The sequence below is a fragment of the Elephantulus edwardii genome, unplaced genomic scaffold (genome assembly GCF_000299155.1).
Source record: "Elephantulus edwardii isolate Elephantulus edwardi_28Jun2011 unplaced genomic scaffold, EleEdw1.0 scaffold00006, whole genome shotgun sequence".
NCBI lineage: Eukaryota > Metazoa > Chordata > Mammalia > Macroscelidea > Macroscelididae > Elephantulus > Elephantulus edwardii.
The window spans coordinates 36,215,650-36,232,150 of NW_006399756.1; the positions used below are offsets into that span (position 1 = coordinate 36,215,650).

A 16,501-nucleotide genomic window follows, 5' to 3' on the forward strand; every position below is an offset into this window, starting at 1 on the left:
GCAATATTTTTGGCAAATAGCTGCTCTTAGGGAAATCTCCTGGAAAAAAATGTGGCCGAGCGTCCCATGATTAGAGCGAATAGAATAGTGTTTAGTATAAACTGGGCGTGCCTGAGTTTCATACAATATTTTTTAAGTGTACAATCCAGTAGCTTTTAATATATCCACAAAGTTGTACAACTTTCAACTCTATATAATTTCAGATTCAAGTTTTTGAAACAATAAGCAATTTCCATGAAATAAAAAAAAAAGATGAGGAAATTGAAGAGTTCTACCAGCTTTTGCTTTCAGAAATTAATTGACATGCAATAAAGATTAATTAATAATAATTGTGCCTGGATTACAAAAGTTGGGAACAAGAGAGAAGACTAATAATTGGAAATTATGGAGTTGGTGGCAGAAATTAGGTTGGAGCCCAAATGACCAAATTTTACATAACCAATGACTTATTCATTGAAAATATCTTTTTAAAAAACACAAATGAAGGGAGCTCTGGTGGCCTAGTGGTAAGACGCTGCACTGCAATCCCAGAGGTATGCACTTCAAATCCACCAGATGCTCTGCTGGAGAAGGAGGGGGCAATCTCCTCCTGTACCAGTCAGATCTGATTTGACGGTACACATAAAAATAATACAATAAAAAGTAAAAAAAACCCACAACAACCCACAAATGGTGGCTATACACATGGACCTCACTTGATGAGCTACAAAGGAATCAAATTGACAATGTTTGTAAAAATAATCATTGAAGAAACTCTATCAGCAGTCAATACCAGGCCAAGTACTGACTGTAGAACAAATAATCAACTACTCTCGTGCAAGGTCAGATAGAACCTGAAGAAAATATACACAAGATTGCAAGAACTGAAATATGACTTGAACTTAAAAAGCACCTGAAGGATATAGGCTCACAACATTGGACATTAATCAATGAAACCTGATGAGCTGTAGGATATCAAAGTTACTGTCCATGAAAAGAAAAAAATTTGCTACATAAAAAAAGTCAGGGACAGAGGAGAAAGAGAGAGATCAAAATGGATATATCAGAAGAGATTCTGAAAATTACACGGGAATGACAAGAATCCAAAACAAAGGGAAGAAATGACAAAGTAAAAGAGTTGAACAGATTTCAAAGAGCAGCTCAAGAAGACAAAATATTATAACTTAATAGGCAAAGAATTGGGGTCAGACAATGAAAAAGCAAAGAACTTGCTTGTCTTCTTTCAAGCTGAAAGAATTGAAGCACAAATTCCAAACTCAAGTTGTAATACTGAAGAATACCGTGGGCAAAATCTTGAATGATCCATGAAGCTTTATAAAAAAAAGATGGTAGGAATACACAGTCACTGTACCACAAAGAATTGGCTGACACAGAGCCATTTCTGGAAGTAGCATCTGATCAAGAATCAATGGTGATAGAGGAGGAAATTCAAGCTGCCATGAAAACATTGGCAAAAAATAATGACTAGGAATTGAGGAAATACCAATTGACATGTTCCAACAAACAGATGCAGTCTTGGACTTGCTCATCAGGCTGTGCCAAGAAATCTGGAAGACAGCTACCTAGCCAACTGACTGGAAGAGATTAATATTTATTTCCATTCCTCAAAAAAGATGATCCAAAAGAATGTGGAAATTATCAAACAATATCATTAATATCACATGCAAACACATCTTGCTGAAGATTATGAAAAACTTGCTAAAACAGTAAATACACATTGAGAGAACTGCTAGAAGTTCAAGCTGGGTTTAGAAGAGGTCATGGCACCAGAGATATCATTGCTAGTGTCAGATGAATCTTGGTTGAAAGCAGAGAATATCAGAAGGATGTATTTGTGTTTATTGACTATGCAAATAACTTTGACTGTGTAGATCACAACAAATTATGGCTAATATTGAGAAGAATGGGGATCCTAGAACACTTAATTGTGCTCACATGAAGCCTAAACGTTGACCAAGATGCTGTTGTCAGAATGGAGCACGGGAACACCGCAGAGTATAAAAGAAAGAAAAGTGAGCATCATGGCTGTATCCTTTCTCCATTTCTATTCAGTCTGTTTGCTGAATAAATAATCCAAGAAGCCAGACTTTGTGAAGAAGAATGTAGCATCAGGGTGGGAGGAAGATTCATCAACAACTTGAAATATGCAGATGACACACCTTGCTTGCTGAAGGTGAGGAGGACTTGAGACAGATCAAGGACTACAGCCTTCAATATAGATTATATCTCAACATGAAAACAAAAATCCTCACCACTGAGCCAACAGGCAACAAGGTAGATGAAGAAAACATTGAAGTTGTCAATGATTTCATTTTACTTGGAACCACAACCAATATCCTTGGTACCTGCAGTCAAGAATTCATAAGATAAGTTGTTGATGTTGTTATGTGCCATCAAGTCGTTTGGGACTCATAGTGACCCTTTGTACCAGAGCCCTAAATGCTGTTCTATCCTGTGCCAACCTCGCTGTCTCAAACACATTCATTCCTACCACTCCACTCACAGAATCGATCCATCTCATCGAGGGTCTTCCTCTCCTGCGCCATCCCTTCACTCTCCCAAACATGATGTCCCTCTCCAAGGACCAGTCCCTCCTTGCAACATGCCCAAAGTATGTCAGACCAAGCTTCAGAATCCTTGACTCCAGGGAATATTCTGGCTTCACCCTCTCCAGGACAAACATGTTTGTTCTCCTAATAGTCCATGGTATATTCAACACTCTTCTCCAGCACCACAGCTCAAAGGCATCAATTCTCTTTCTGTCATCCCTATTCACTGTCCAACTCTCCGATGCATAGCATGTAATTGATAGACTATAGCCTGGATCAGGTGCACCTTAGACTCCAGCCTGACATCATTGCACTTCAGTACTCTTGAGAGGTCCCTCACAGCTGACTTTCCCAATGAAATTTGTCTCCTGATTTCCTGGCTGCTGTTACTAAGAGTGTTGACTGTGGAGCCAAGCAAACTAAAACTAATAACTGTCTCAATTTCTTCACCATCCATACTGATGCTGCCTGTTGGCACAGTGGTGAGAAACTTTGTTTTCTTGATGTTCAGCTTCAGCCCATATAGGAGGCTACGGCAAGCGCTTCACATCCTCCTCAGTTTCAGTGAGCAGGGTTGTGTCATCTGCATAACGCAGGTTGTTGACGATTCTTCCACCGATCCTGATGCCACAATCCTCCTCGTACAGCCCAGTGTCTCAGATGACCTGTTCTGCATACAGATTGAAAAGGTATGGAAACAAAATTCATCCCTGACGGACCCCGTTCTTGATTTTGAACTGAAGTTGAGGAAAATTAAGTCAAGTCCACGGGAACCAAGATTTGACCTTAAGTCTGCCCCACTCGAATTTCAAAACCATCTCAGGAACAGGTTTGAGGCCTTGAGCACCAATGAGCATAGACCAAATGACCTCTGGGAGGATATCAAGAAAATCATCCATGAAGAATGCAAAAGATCATTCAAAGGCTAAAGAAAAAGAAAAGACCAAGATGGATGTCAGATGAGACTCTGAGTATTGCATTAGAGTGCCGAGAAGCCAAAGCTAAAGGAAGAAATAAAGAAATCAAAGTGCTGAATAGAAAATTTCAAAAGGCAGCTCAGGACAACAAAGATACTATAATGAAATGTACAGAGAGCTGGAGTTAGAAAATCAAAAGGGCCGGACTCGCTCAGCATTTCTTAAGCTGAAGGAGTTGAAAAACAAATTCAAGCCACGGGTGGCAATATTTAAGGATAGTTTGGGTAGAATATTGAATGATCCAGGATGTATAAAAAGAAGATGGAAGGAGTACACAGAGTCACTGTATCAGAAGGAATTGGCTGACACAGAGGAATTTCATGAAATAACAGATGAGCAAGAACCTATGGTGATGAAGGAGGAAGTTCAAGTTGCTATGAAGGAATTGGCAAAAAACAAGACTCCAGGAGTTGACTGCATACCAATTGATTTATTTCAACAAACAGACACTGCCCTGGATGTGCTCACTAGGTTGTGCCAGGAATTCTGGAGGACAGCCAGCTGGCCAACTGACTGGAAGAGATCAATATTTGTTCCCATTCCAAAGAAAGTTGACCCAACAGAGTGCGGAAATTATCAAACAATATAATTGATATCACATGCAATCAAGATTCTGCTGAAAATGATCCAAAAACGCTTGGAACAATATGTCAACAGAGAACTGCCAGATGTGCAGGCTGGATTTAGAAGAGGTCTCGGTACTAGGGATGTTATAGCTAATGTAAGATGGATCTGGGCAGAAAGCAAAGAATACCAGAAGAATGTCTATCTGTGCTTCATTGACTATGCAAAGGCTTTTGACTGTGTGGATCACAACAAGCTGTGGCTGTCTCTGAGAAGAATGGGAATCCCAGAACATTTGATTGTGCTAATGTGAAACCTATACTTGGACCAAGAGGCAGTCGTCAGAACAGAGCAGGGAGACACTGGATGGTTCAAAATCAAGAAAGGGGTCTATCAGGGATGTATTTTGTCCCCATACCTTTTCAATCTTTCTGAATAAGTTATACTGGAAAAATCTGCTGTGAGGGGCTGCTCCATGGTACTTAAGCGTAATAATATCAGTTTAAAGACTAAAGTGCACCTAATGCAAACCGTAGTCTTCTCAATTACTTGTTATGCTTCTGAAAGTTGAAAATGATGACAAAAGAAGAACCAATACTTTTGAGTTGTGGTGTTGGAGAAGAGTACTGAATAGTCTAGGGACTGCCAAGAGAGTTAATAGATGGCCTTGAAGAAAGTGAAAACAGGGTGCTGCTTGGAGGCATAATAGCCTCATTTGAAACTTTGTCTCATATATTTTGGGCATGTTGTAAAGTGGCAGTGGCCATGCGCCCTGAATCATTTGTGCCGAGGCTGGTCCCCATCAGTAAGGTTGGTGAAGACATCCTGCTTGGAAAAGTGGAAGACAACATAAGAAAGGAAGTACCACAACAAGATGATTTGTTTCAGAGTGACTGCAACAATGGTCTTGAGTGTGTTCATGATGGTAAGGATGGCACAGAATAGGGCAAGGTTTAGATCCACTGTTCCTATGAGTGGTCATTGTGAGTCACAGTTGACTGGATTACACATAACAACAATTGCAACAACAACTTTTTAAAATTACTTTTCTTTTTGGAAGGACAGCATGTCCAGGTCTTCTACCTGAATTTTATAAGTTATGGTTTCAAGTATCCTTGTTGTTGTCAGAACGAACACATAACTGACCGTCAATGGGGTTTTCAGAGGCAGTAAATTACTCAGGAGACTGCTAATTCTTCTTCCATGTTTCAGGAGCAGGTAGCTACACTGAGAGCTGAATCTCACATACTAACAGATAATTGAAAATTACTTTTACAGTTATTTTCCATCTTGTAAATGAGCTGTAAGTCCTTATTTGGAGAATGGTGTAAATGAGAGAATATGTAGGAGGAAAAGTAATAATTAAAATGCATTAGATTTTTTTGGGGGGAAACAATGCATTTTATTTTCATGGCTGTTGAACTGTTGAGTCTATTGTAATGATGGCTCATCCCAATTAATTTTTTTCTTTTCACTTTTATTTATTTACCTATTTGCTTGTTGACTTTTTAATTTGAGTAAAGGTTGCACATGACACGACATTTTTAATAATTCATAAACATTTAGTTTTGTGATGTGAATGAAAATTGATTAATGTAATAAATGACAATGTCTTCTCAAAGCCTTACATCAAAGCATCCTTGTACTTTTAAGCCATTTATTTTTTAAAATGTGTTTAATTCCTTGACAATTTTCTTTCTTTTTTAATACATTTTTTATTTTAATTGTGATTTTAACAAAAGTTTACAGGAAAGTTAGATTTTCATTCATTAATTTTTGTACATTTTACCCCCATCTCTTCCTTTCCCCTCCTGTAGCTCACTTAAAAAAAAAAAAACCAATCATTGTTCACAATCACCTCCCCTTCCCCAGTCCTCTTTGCAATGTTCCTCTAATTCTGGACTGTTGTTATACATAAAATGCCTAATCATATATTCCTTTCAAATAGTACTTTCCTTCATCTATTCCAATGTAATGTTCATTATCTATCCACTCTTATTCTATTCTCCTCCCAATCCTCCATGCCAGACCTGCTTTATAACAGTGGTGCTATGCAGTATTTGTCCTTTTGTGACTGAGATATTTCACTCAGCATAATGTCCTCCAAGGTCACCCATGTTGTGTAACGTTTTACAAGTTCATTGTTTTTCATTGTAGGAAAGTATCAGAGTTTTTCTATCCATTGTTTGTTGATGGGCACTTGAGTTGCTTGATCTCTTTGCTATTGTATGCAAACAATGCAAAAATAAACATAGGTGTGTTTGGGTGTCGGTTTCTTTAGAGTATATTCCAAGAAGTGGCATTGCTGGGTCAAAAGGTATTTCTATTTCCAACTTTTTGAGAAAGTGTTAAACCACCTTCCACAGTGGTTGCACCATTTTACAGTCCCACCAGCAGTGAATAAGGGTTCCAATCTCTCCACAACCTCACCAGCATTTATTGTTTGCTGCTCTGTTGAACTTTGCTATTATTGCTGAGGGGAGATGATGTCTCATAATTGTTTTTAACCAGTCAATTTAAGATTTATATAAGAATTTTTCCTAACTTTTCATTCCTGTTGTATTTAGGATCTCCATGTGATCCTTCTTTCCTTTTGGGATGTGTTCCCTGCAATGTAATCTGCTCAGTCATTTTCCAGAGTCGTTTTGAATACAATGATGAGAAATTTTTAACTTTAATGAAATATTTTCATCAGAATTTTGAAATTGTGAGCACCCCCTGGGTACAGGTGAGTTAAAATTATCTTTAAATGAGAAACTATAAGTAATTTTTCAGCAAATCTATTAGGCTATCTTTGTGCTTTAATTTGAATTAGCTAGACAAATGTTTTTTAAGCTAAAATTTGTAAACCACTAGTAAGTTATTATATCAATTGAACGAGTTAAAGTAAAATTTAATAGATGATGTAGAGTAAAAAGAAAATATTAGAATGCATCAATTACACTAACATGTCCTTTTGAGGAAACCTTAATCTGTGGGTTCAATTATATTCTTCTTCCTGCCCCCCAGTATATTAAAGTCATAACTTCGATACCTATGAATGTGACCCTATGTGGATATGGAGTTTTAAAAATTGTAGCCATTCAAATGATGATAAATTTATATTGGAATATTATTGAAGAATTTTTTAAAGACCTGAGCAGAGGTGGGAGAATGCCTTCCTTGAGCTATTAAAGACTGGTAAAGACAGCATCTTTCCTTGGAGACTGCAAAGACTGTGTGGATCATAACAAATCATGGCTAACATGGAGGGGAAAAATGGGAATCCTAGAACCCTTAATTGTGCTCATGTGAAACCTATACAAAGACAAAGGAGTAGCTGTCTGAACAGAACAAGGGAACCCTGCACAGTTTACGAACCGAGAAAGGTGTGTATCTGGGTTATATCCTTTGTCTATCCTTATTCAGTCTGTATGCTGAGCAAATTATTCAAGAAGCTGAACTATATGAAGAAGAATGTGGCATCAGGATCAAGGCAATACTCACCAACAACACGTGTTATGCAGATGACACAAACTTGCTTGCAGATAGTGAAGACTTGAAGTACTTCCAGAAGATTAAAGTCTTTTGTATGGATTACATCTCAACTTCAAGAAAACAAAAGTATTCACCACTAGACCAATAGACAACATCATGATAGATAAAGGATGAAAATTGTCAATTATTTCATTTTACTTGAATCCACAGGCAACACCTGGGGTAGTAGCAGTCACGAAATCAAAAGAAATATTGCACTGGGGAAATCTGCTGTCAAGGACATCTTGAAAGTTCTAAAGAGCAAGGTTGTAATTTTAAAGATTAAGGTACACCTGTACAAGGCTTGGTCTTTTTAATTACTTGAATAATGAGACATTTTCTAGTTGAAAGATGAATAAGGAAGGCCAAAGGATTGATGTCTTTGAATTATGGTGTTGGTGAAGAGTATTGAATATTCTATAGACTGCCAAGCAAGGTGGGGGGATGATTGGGTGGAGTAGGGGCAACACTGAATCCACTGGTTCCTTCTGTAAGGAGTAAGTGTCTTTCATCTGCTCCTTTTGGTAAAACACTAGTTTGTCAGGTTTATTTTAGAGCGGTTGTTGTTATGTGTTGTGGAGTTGCCTGCTACTCGTAGCGACCCCGTGTACAACAGCTCTGAAGCCTGCCCTGTCTTGAGCCAGTCTTCCCCCCACCCCCCGCCCCGTGTAGTATGCAAAGTAGTTCTTATTTATCATGTCATATTGTAATACTGTCGTTAATACTCAGACTGAAGAACAGGTTCACAGAGAACAGCAGGCAGGGTTATTAGTCCGGGTGGAGGGTGGCCCATAAAACAGAGAAAAGAGGCAGCTACTTAAGAGTCACTATTAAAAAAAAAAAAGTCACTATTCCTTGGATGCCAACTTCTGGTGCAGCTGTCACTGTGTTTATGCAGGTACCAATATTAAGGGAGGTGGTTACCCATTTTGGCCAATTAGAGGATCCAGATACTTTTGTGGTTGCCTGACAGAGTTCTTATTAAAGGTCAGGTGTCAGGTAGCAGGTAGCAGATAGTAGGCACTAGGTAAGCAGGTAGGCAGTGGGGCCTCCCCCTCCTCCCCCATTCCCCTCCCCACAACAGAATAGTATCCTTATGAGAAGATCCTAAGGTGGAGCAATTCCAGAATGCAAAGTGGGACTGGACATAGCCGGGAAGATGAGAAACTGTAGTCACCATCTAGAAATACTAGTCTTTACAGCTGTTGCTCCCGGTAGCCTGCACATCCTCTTTGCCGCCTTCTCCATTAAACCCGTTAACATGCAGGATCCTCATCTGCTTCACAATGGTGCTTTCACCAGATTCTCCAGCATCCAGAAGCAACAGGTAGGGCGTGGCTGGTAGACCTGCTTGTCCTTCTGCAGCTGCTTCTTGATCTTGTTGGCCTCGCGCTGCACCTTCTCCTCGTTGTGCTGGTCCTCCGTCTTGCTGTTGCCGAGACAGCCCGTCTTGTTGTTGCCGAGACATCCCGTGGTGGACTGCAGCGGGGGCGGTTGGTGCGAGGGCGTGTGCCCCCCAAGAAGGCCAGAGGGGGAGACGCCAGGAGAGCGAGAGCCACGGAGCTGCTACCCCTGAGGGGTTTTTAAAGCCAACGCCTTTGAGCAGACTTCCACCCGAGGCAAAGGCTCAAGGGCACCTGCTCTTGGGGAGAAAAGAGCAATAATATACATCAAACATGACCCCCAAAACTTCCCTTTACTTGCCAATCAGGGCCGCCATCCCAAAGCAGCCATTTCATACACAAACAATATATTAATAATATTATTATCATACACAAGCAGTATATTAATAATATTATTATCATACACAAGCAATATATTAATAATATTACTATCATACACAAGCAATATACTGCTAAAGATGATACAACAACAACAACTAGAGCAATACATTGACAGAGAACTACCAGAAATACAAGCTGAGTTTAAAAGAGTTTGTGGCACTATCGCCAATGTCAGATGGATCTTTGTAGAAAGCAGAGAGAACCAGAAGAATGCCAGTGCTCTTTTGACTATGGAAAGCCTTTTGATTGTGTGGATCACAACAAATTTTGTTTAACTTTGAGGAGAATGGGAATCCCAGAACATTTGATTGTGCTCATATGAAACCTATATTCAGACCAGGAAGCAGCTCGTAGAACAAAGCAAGGAAACACTACATGGTTCAAAATCAGGAAAAGAGTGTGTCTGGGATGCATCTTGTCTCCATACCTCTTCAATGTATATGTGGAACAGTTCATTCAGGAGGCTGGACTTTATGAGGAGGAATGCGGCAACAGGATTAAAGGAAGACTCATCAACAACCTACGTCATGCAGATGACACAACCTTGTTTGCTGAAACTGAGGAGGATCTGAAGTGCTTGTTGCAGAAGGTCAAGGACTGTAGTCTTCAATATGGATTGAAGCTCAACATGAAGAAGGCAAAGATTCTCATCACTGGGCCAATTGCCAGCACTCTGACGGAGAAGAGATTGAGGCTGTTAACAATTTCAGTTTGCTTGGCTCCACAATCAACACTCTTGACACCAACTGTCACGAAATCAAAAGACGAATTGCACTGGGAAAATCTGCTGTCAGGGACCTCTCCAGAATACTGAGAAGAAACAATGTCAATCTAGAGACATAACAGTAACAACATGGACTGCCAAAAGAAGAAACAAATCAAGGATGGTGAAACTTCTTCGTCTTACTTACTTTGGATATGTTTTGAGGAGGAGGAACCAGTCCCTAGAGAAACACATCATGCTGGGAAAGGCAGAGCGTCTGCTAAAGAGACGACGATCCTGAAGGAGATTAATGTGGCGACTATTACAAGGAACTTGAGAGTGTCAGAGATTGTGAAGAGTGTGCAGGATAGGATAATGTTCAGATCTGTTGTTCACACTGTTGCTAGGAATCATAGTTGACTCAATGGCATCCAAGAGAAACAACGTGGAGGGAGGAATTCAGTGTACTGTTTACTAGAATGAGCCCTGAGCTCCACCAATGCTAATTTGGTGTCCTGAAATTTCTAACTTATCCATCATCAATATTTTCATTTGAAAAGAGGTGAAAACGGTGATATTCCAGAATTTCTTCAGCTACCGTTAATAAATTCAGATGGCTCTGAAATGGTTTTGAAAATTGTGCGTACTATAACTCTAGTAACCCTACGCGTGCCCTTTCCTTCAAACACTATTTCAGAATGAGAAGTGTGTCTTATTCATCTTTATCTATGTCACATGTGGTAATGTGTCTGATATGTAATATGGACCAGTAAAATTTTGCTATTTGAATTAATGAGTGATTCTTTCCTCTTCCAGTTCTGCAATGCTTTTCCTTTTGTCATAGATTACCTGCCCGGAAGTCATAATCAATTGTATAAGAATGTTGAGAAACAAAAGAATTTCATTTTAGACAAAATAAAAGAACACCAAGACTCTCTGGATCACAACCACCCTCGGGACTTTATTGACTACTTCTTGATTAAAATGGAACAGGTATAACATGAATTCTGAATTGTGACTTTATCTTTGAAAGGGATGTGGCCCAGAAAAAGCTTCCTTCTCTCTACTGAAATTAGAATATTAAAGCAAATGCTCCTTCCTACAGATATACAAATTGCTTGAGCAGTCTATAGCTTATATAAACTGTACTGGATGCTGTGGGAGATTTTGAAATTCTTACTGGAAAATGCTTTAACTCAAACTCAGTGCTATCAAGTTGGTTCCACCTGCTGTTGTTGTGTGCCTTCGAGTCAGAACCATTCCATAGCTGATCCTCCAGTGGATTTTCAGAGAAGTTAATCACATGGGAGGAGATTGCCCATCCTCCTCCCATGCAGTGCCCCTCCACCGGTATTGAAGTGGCACATCACAACAGGAGGAGTGTGCCTATCTTTCCCTCAGAGCCACTGGTAGTTTAGAACCATCAGAGACGTGAGTCTTTTGGGTTAACAGCACAACTGGATACAGAAACTGCTGAGAAGGACTGAAAATTGCCATGTCAAAGTTCTTCACTTGCGGTAGAGTGGAAAGCTCAAACACACAGATACACACTTACATTCAAGAATGATAATCACTTCTATGTCTTTATGTTTGAAAGAAATGTCATTAATGCAAGATTGGACAAATATAGGTACATCAGCATAAACGTGGCTGTAGATAGATTCTTCTTTGCAAATGCTTAGGGACTACTCACAGCTGGAGCAGATTTTGAGGTGACACTAGGTCAAGTTAATAACGAGGGCAAAATGATCTAGAAAATTATAAGTACGGTAATTAAGTGTGGGGAATTTCAGAAAGGTTACATTGATTGTAGCTGAGGAATTGTGATGGGTGTAATGACTTGTAAGGGTAGAATAATGCAATGGGGAATACTAATGCAGTGTGAGGGTTCTACAGGCTTGAGTGGGATATTTCTATTTTGTACAATAATCATGAACACAAATTGAAAGAGGTAACTTAATACAACTTATTTGACAGAAATAATAGATGAGCTATTTGGCTTTATGAGGCCAGGCATGGATCAGTGGTAGTGTTTTTACCTTCCCTGTGGGAGAGGCAAGTTCAATTCTCAGCAAATGCACTTCAAGCATGCTGAACAGAGTCTCCAGAAAATGACAAGTTATACAGAAAGACCTGTGATCTAGCTCTGAAAATCACCCGGCACATAGATCAGAATTATCTGAGCCTTTGTATGTGGTTGTCACCAGTCAGAAGCAAATTTGAGGAGGACAGCTTGAAGAGTGAAACAAAGACTTGTTGCAAACATTGAATTCAGATTGTGACTGTAGCAGTTAGAGGGGAATTGCAGCAACTGACCCAACTTTACCTCAACTATAGAACTCTGTAATGTCTGGCTTAATTTGCCAAATACAGAAGCTACTCTGTGCTATTTTATGTTACCTTTGTTGTAGTTATTAGGTGCTGTTGAGTCAAGTAGGTCTCATAGTGATCCTCTGGAACAATAGATCTGAACCCTGTCCTAGTCTGTGCCATCCTCACACTTTCTGACACATGTGAGCCCATTGCTACAGTCACTGTGTCAATCTATGCGGTGCATCTTCCTCTATTTCGCTGACCCTCCACCTTTCCAACCATAACGTACTTCTCCAAGGAACAGGCTCTTTTAACAACGTGTCCAACATATGTGAGATGAAAGTTTGTCATCCTTGTCTCCATGGAACACCTTCTTTGGTTTTCCCTTCCCTAAAACATATCTTAATATTTTTTAGCATCCCATGGGATATTTAGTATTTTCTCCAACACCACAGCTCAAAGGCACCGACTTTTCTTATGTCATTCTTATTCATTGTTCAGCTCTCAGCAGTACAGCAAGTGATTGAAAAGACCATGGCCTGATTTTGTCAATTAAGTGTAATGCTTCATTCTTAGGAAAAACACAACAAGCAGTCTGAGTTCACCATGGACAACTTAATCATCACCGTCTGGGATCTCTTCAGTGCGGGAACAGAAACAACGAGCACCACGATGAGATATGGTCTCCTGCTCTTGCTGAAGCATCCTGAGGTCTCAGGTATGATCACAGGTGAAGGGAAGGCAGGATCACATTCCAGGAAGAAATCTGCAGGTTGTGCTGGTAACATTTTACCTGCCAAATTCCATACAACAAACATTTCTACTATTACATCTACCTACTATTGGATGATTTCTTCCACAGATGTAGTAAAATTATTTTAGAGAAATCAGAAGATTTATTGTACTGGATAAGTCTGCAGTCGGGAATTCTCCAAATTATGGAAAAGCAATAATGTCAGTTTGAGGACTAAGGTGCATCTAATTCAGGCCATGATTTTTTCCCAATCACTTGCTATGTATCTGAGAGCTAGAAAATGCATAGGAATGACAGAAGAATTGGTGCCTTTGAGTTATGGTGTTGGGGAAGAGCACTGAACATCCCATGGACAGCCAAGAGAACAAATACATATGTCTTGGAGAGGGTGCAGCCAGACTGCTCTTCAGAAGCAAGGATAATGAGGCTTTGCCTTACATACTTTGGGCAAGTTGCAATGAGGGACTATTACATGGGAAGGGACATGGTGGAGGGTCAGCAAAGGAAAGGAAGATCCTTAAGCAGGTGGACTGACATAGTGACTGCTGCAAAGGGCTCTAGTGTGTCAGGAAGTGTGAATATGGCACAGGATAGGATGAGATGTACTTGACTCAACAATACCTAGCAACATAACAACAACAACAACAACAACAATTGTTGGATGAATTAAATTTAAATTAGATTATGGCAAATAAAAAAAGAGACCATAAAATATGTGAACAAGAGATTTGAAATGCAGAGGTCATAGTTCTGGCTATGGTGACGTGTCTTCAGTTCATGCTGGAAAAGTGGTGAGCAGAGCTGTCTCAGGATTTGGAAAAAACCCTGAAAATGTATCTCTCTCTTCTCTAAAAGAACCTCATCCAATACGCCTTTTGTCTCAGATATTTCTCTTTAGTGCGTTTTCAATATAAGGATTAATTTAACAAAGTGACATTCTTTTCCCAACAATGAAGCTCACTTTCCAAGTAATCATGTTGTTGTTGATAGGTGCTGTCTAACTCAGAGCGACCTTATGAACAGATCTGAAGCCTGTGTCATCCTCACACTTCCTGACACACTAGAGCGCATTTTGGCAGTCACTGTGTCAACTCACCTGGTTAAGGATCTTCCTTTCTTTTGATGACCGTCCACCTTTCCAAGTATGATGTCCCTCTCTCCAAGCAATAGCTACTCACAACATGCCTAAAATATATAAGATGAAATTTTATCATCTTTACCTCCAAGGAGCACTCTGGCTGTCTCCAAGACATATTTGTTTTGTTTTGTTTTGCAGTCTATGGGATATTCAGTACTCTTTTCCAAGATCACAGGTCAAAGACATCAATTTTTCTGATGTCATCCTTACTCATTGTCCAGCTCTCAGATGCATACCAAGAGATCAGAAAGACCACGGCCTAAGTCGGAAGCACCTTAGTGCTGAAACTGACACCATTGCTTTTCAATAATTTGGAGAAGTTGCTGACTGCAGACTTAATCAGTGCAATATATCTCCTGATTTCTCCAAAGTAATTTGACTAAATCTGTGGAAGAAATCATTGCACAGTTCTCACAATCTTTGAATTTATACATTTTAAAAAAGAGATGTAATCATTTATGTTCTCACATCTTTGAATTGCTCAAACAAAAATATACACAACAATCAGAATTGAGAAATTAATTTCCTGGTATGCCAGCAATTTTAGGCGTGTATGAAAAGTTTCTCATGAACTAAAAAGTCTATGGTAGACAGTTACTACTGGGGCAGTGGGAGTAGATGTGTTGGAGTCAGTAAGACTGATTCAGGGCAAGGCACGCTTCAGAGCTGTTGTACACAGGGTTGCCATGAGTCACAGGTGACTTGTCGACACACAGGAACAACGACAACAACAATAACAGACAGTAAATTGACAGATAACTTCCAGAAGTTTTAGCTGCATTTAGGAAAGGCCATGGCAGGGATCTTGTTGCTGTTGGCAGATGGATCTTGCCTGAAAGCAGAGAGTGTTAGAAGAATGTCGCTTTCTGCTTTATTCACAATGCAAAGACGTCTGTCTGTGTGGATCACAACAAATTAACATTGAGAAGAATGGAAATCTCCAAACAGTTGATTGTGCTCATGTGAAATCTATATGTAGACCAAGAATTTGTTGTCCAGATAAAACAAGAGAACATTGTGTGGTTTAATACCCAGAAGTGTATATCAGGCCTGTAACCTTTCTTCACACCTATTCAGTCTGTATGCTGAGAAAATCAACTGGGAAGCTGGACTTTATGAAGAAGAATGTGACATTAGTATTAGAGGAAAACTCATCATCAACCTTAGTTATGCAGATTACACAAACGTGCTTGCTGAAAGCAAGGAGGACTTGCGGCACTTGTTGCAGAAGATCAAAGACTACAGTCTTCAATGTGGATTACATCTCAAGATCAAGAAAACAAAAATTCTCACCACTGAGCCAATAGGTAACATCATGATAGATGGAGAAAAGATCAAAATTGTCAATGATTTCATTTTACCTGGAACCACACTTACCACCCTTTGTACTTAAAATTAGGAGATCAGGAGACACATAACATTGGGATGTCTGTTGTCTGGGACCTCTCCAAAGTCCTGAAGGGCAATGGTGCCAGTTTAAAGACAAAGGTGCACGTTATTCAAGCCATTGTGTTTCCAATCACTTGCTATGCATCTGAGAACTGGAAAATGAATATAGATGACAAAAGAATAAGACATTCCTTTGAGTTCTGGTGTAGAAAAGAGTACTAAATATCCCATGGACTACCAAAAGTCTTGGAGAAAGTGGAACCAGAGTGCTCTTAAGAGGCAATGATGATGAAACTTTATCTCATATGCTTTGGGCATGTTGTTATGAGGAGCTATTCCTTGGCAAGGGACACCACGTTTGGAAAGGTTGAGGGTCAGCAAAAGAGGAAGACCCTCAAAGAGATGGACTGTTACAGTGACTGTAGCAATAGGCTCAAATGTGCTGAGAATGATGAAGATGGCACAGGATAGGACAAAGTTCAGATCTGTTGTTTACAGGGTCACTGTGAAGTTGTACTTGGTTCAATGGCACTTAACAACAGCAATAACAATAAACTAAAAACTAAATATTTTGAAATTTATTCTAACTCACAGTGACTCTACGTGTTACAGAGTTTCACTGTTCTATTTGGTTTCCTTTTGTGTTGGGGTTGTTTTTTTTTTTTTGGTAGGTCATTGCAAAGACAGAAGAGGAAGAAAAGACCAAAATGGATGTCAGAAGAGACTCTGAAAATTGCACTGGAGTGCAGAGAAGCCAAAGCACAGGGAGAATTCAAGATACTAAAGAGTTGAATAGAAGATTTCAAAAGGCAGC

The 16,501-nt window shown here is 39.6% G+C and overlaps 1 protein-coding gene across 2 annotated transcripts in view; it reads left to right on the forward strand.

Moving 5' to 3' along the window:
- LOC102858939 (cytochrome P450 2C21-like) overlaps positions 1–16,501 on the forward strand; it is a 36,991-nt gene that overhangs the window by 12,590 nt on the left and 7,900 nt on the right. Inside the window, exons 4-6 of one of the 2 annotated variants that reach the window (XM_006880093.1) lie at positions 6,658–6,818; positions 10,910–11,086; positions 12,983–13,124. In XM_006880093.1, coding sequence (XP_006880155.1) covers positions 6,658–6,818; positions 10,910–11,086; positions 12,983–13,124 — 480 coding nt within the window. The remainder of the gene's footprint in view (positions 1–6,657; positions 6,819–10,909; positions 11,087–12,982; positions 13,125–16,501) is intronic. The other variant, XM_006880094.1, reaches the window with a different exon arrangement.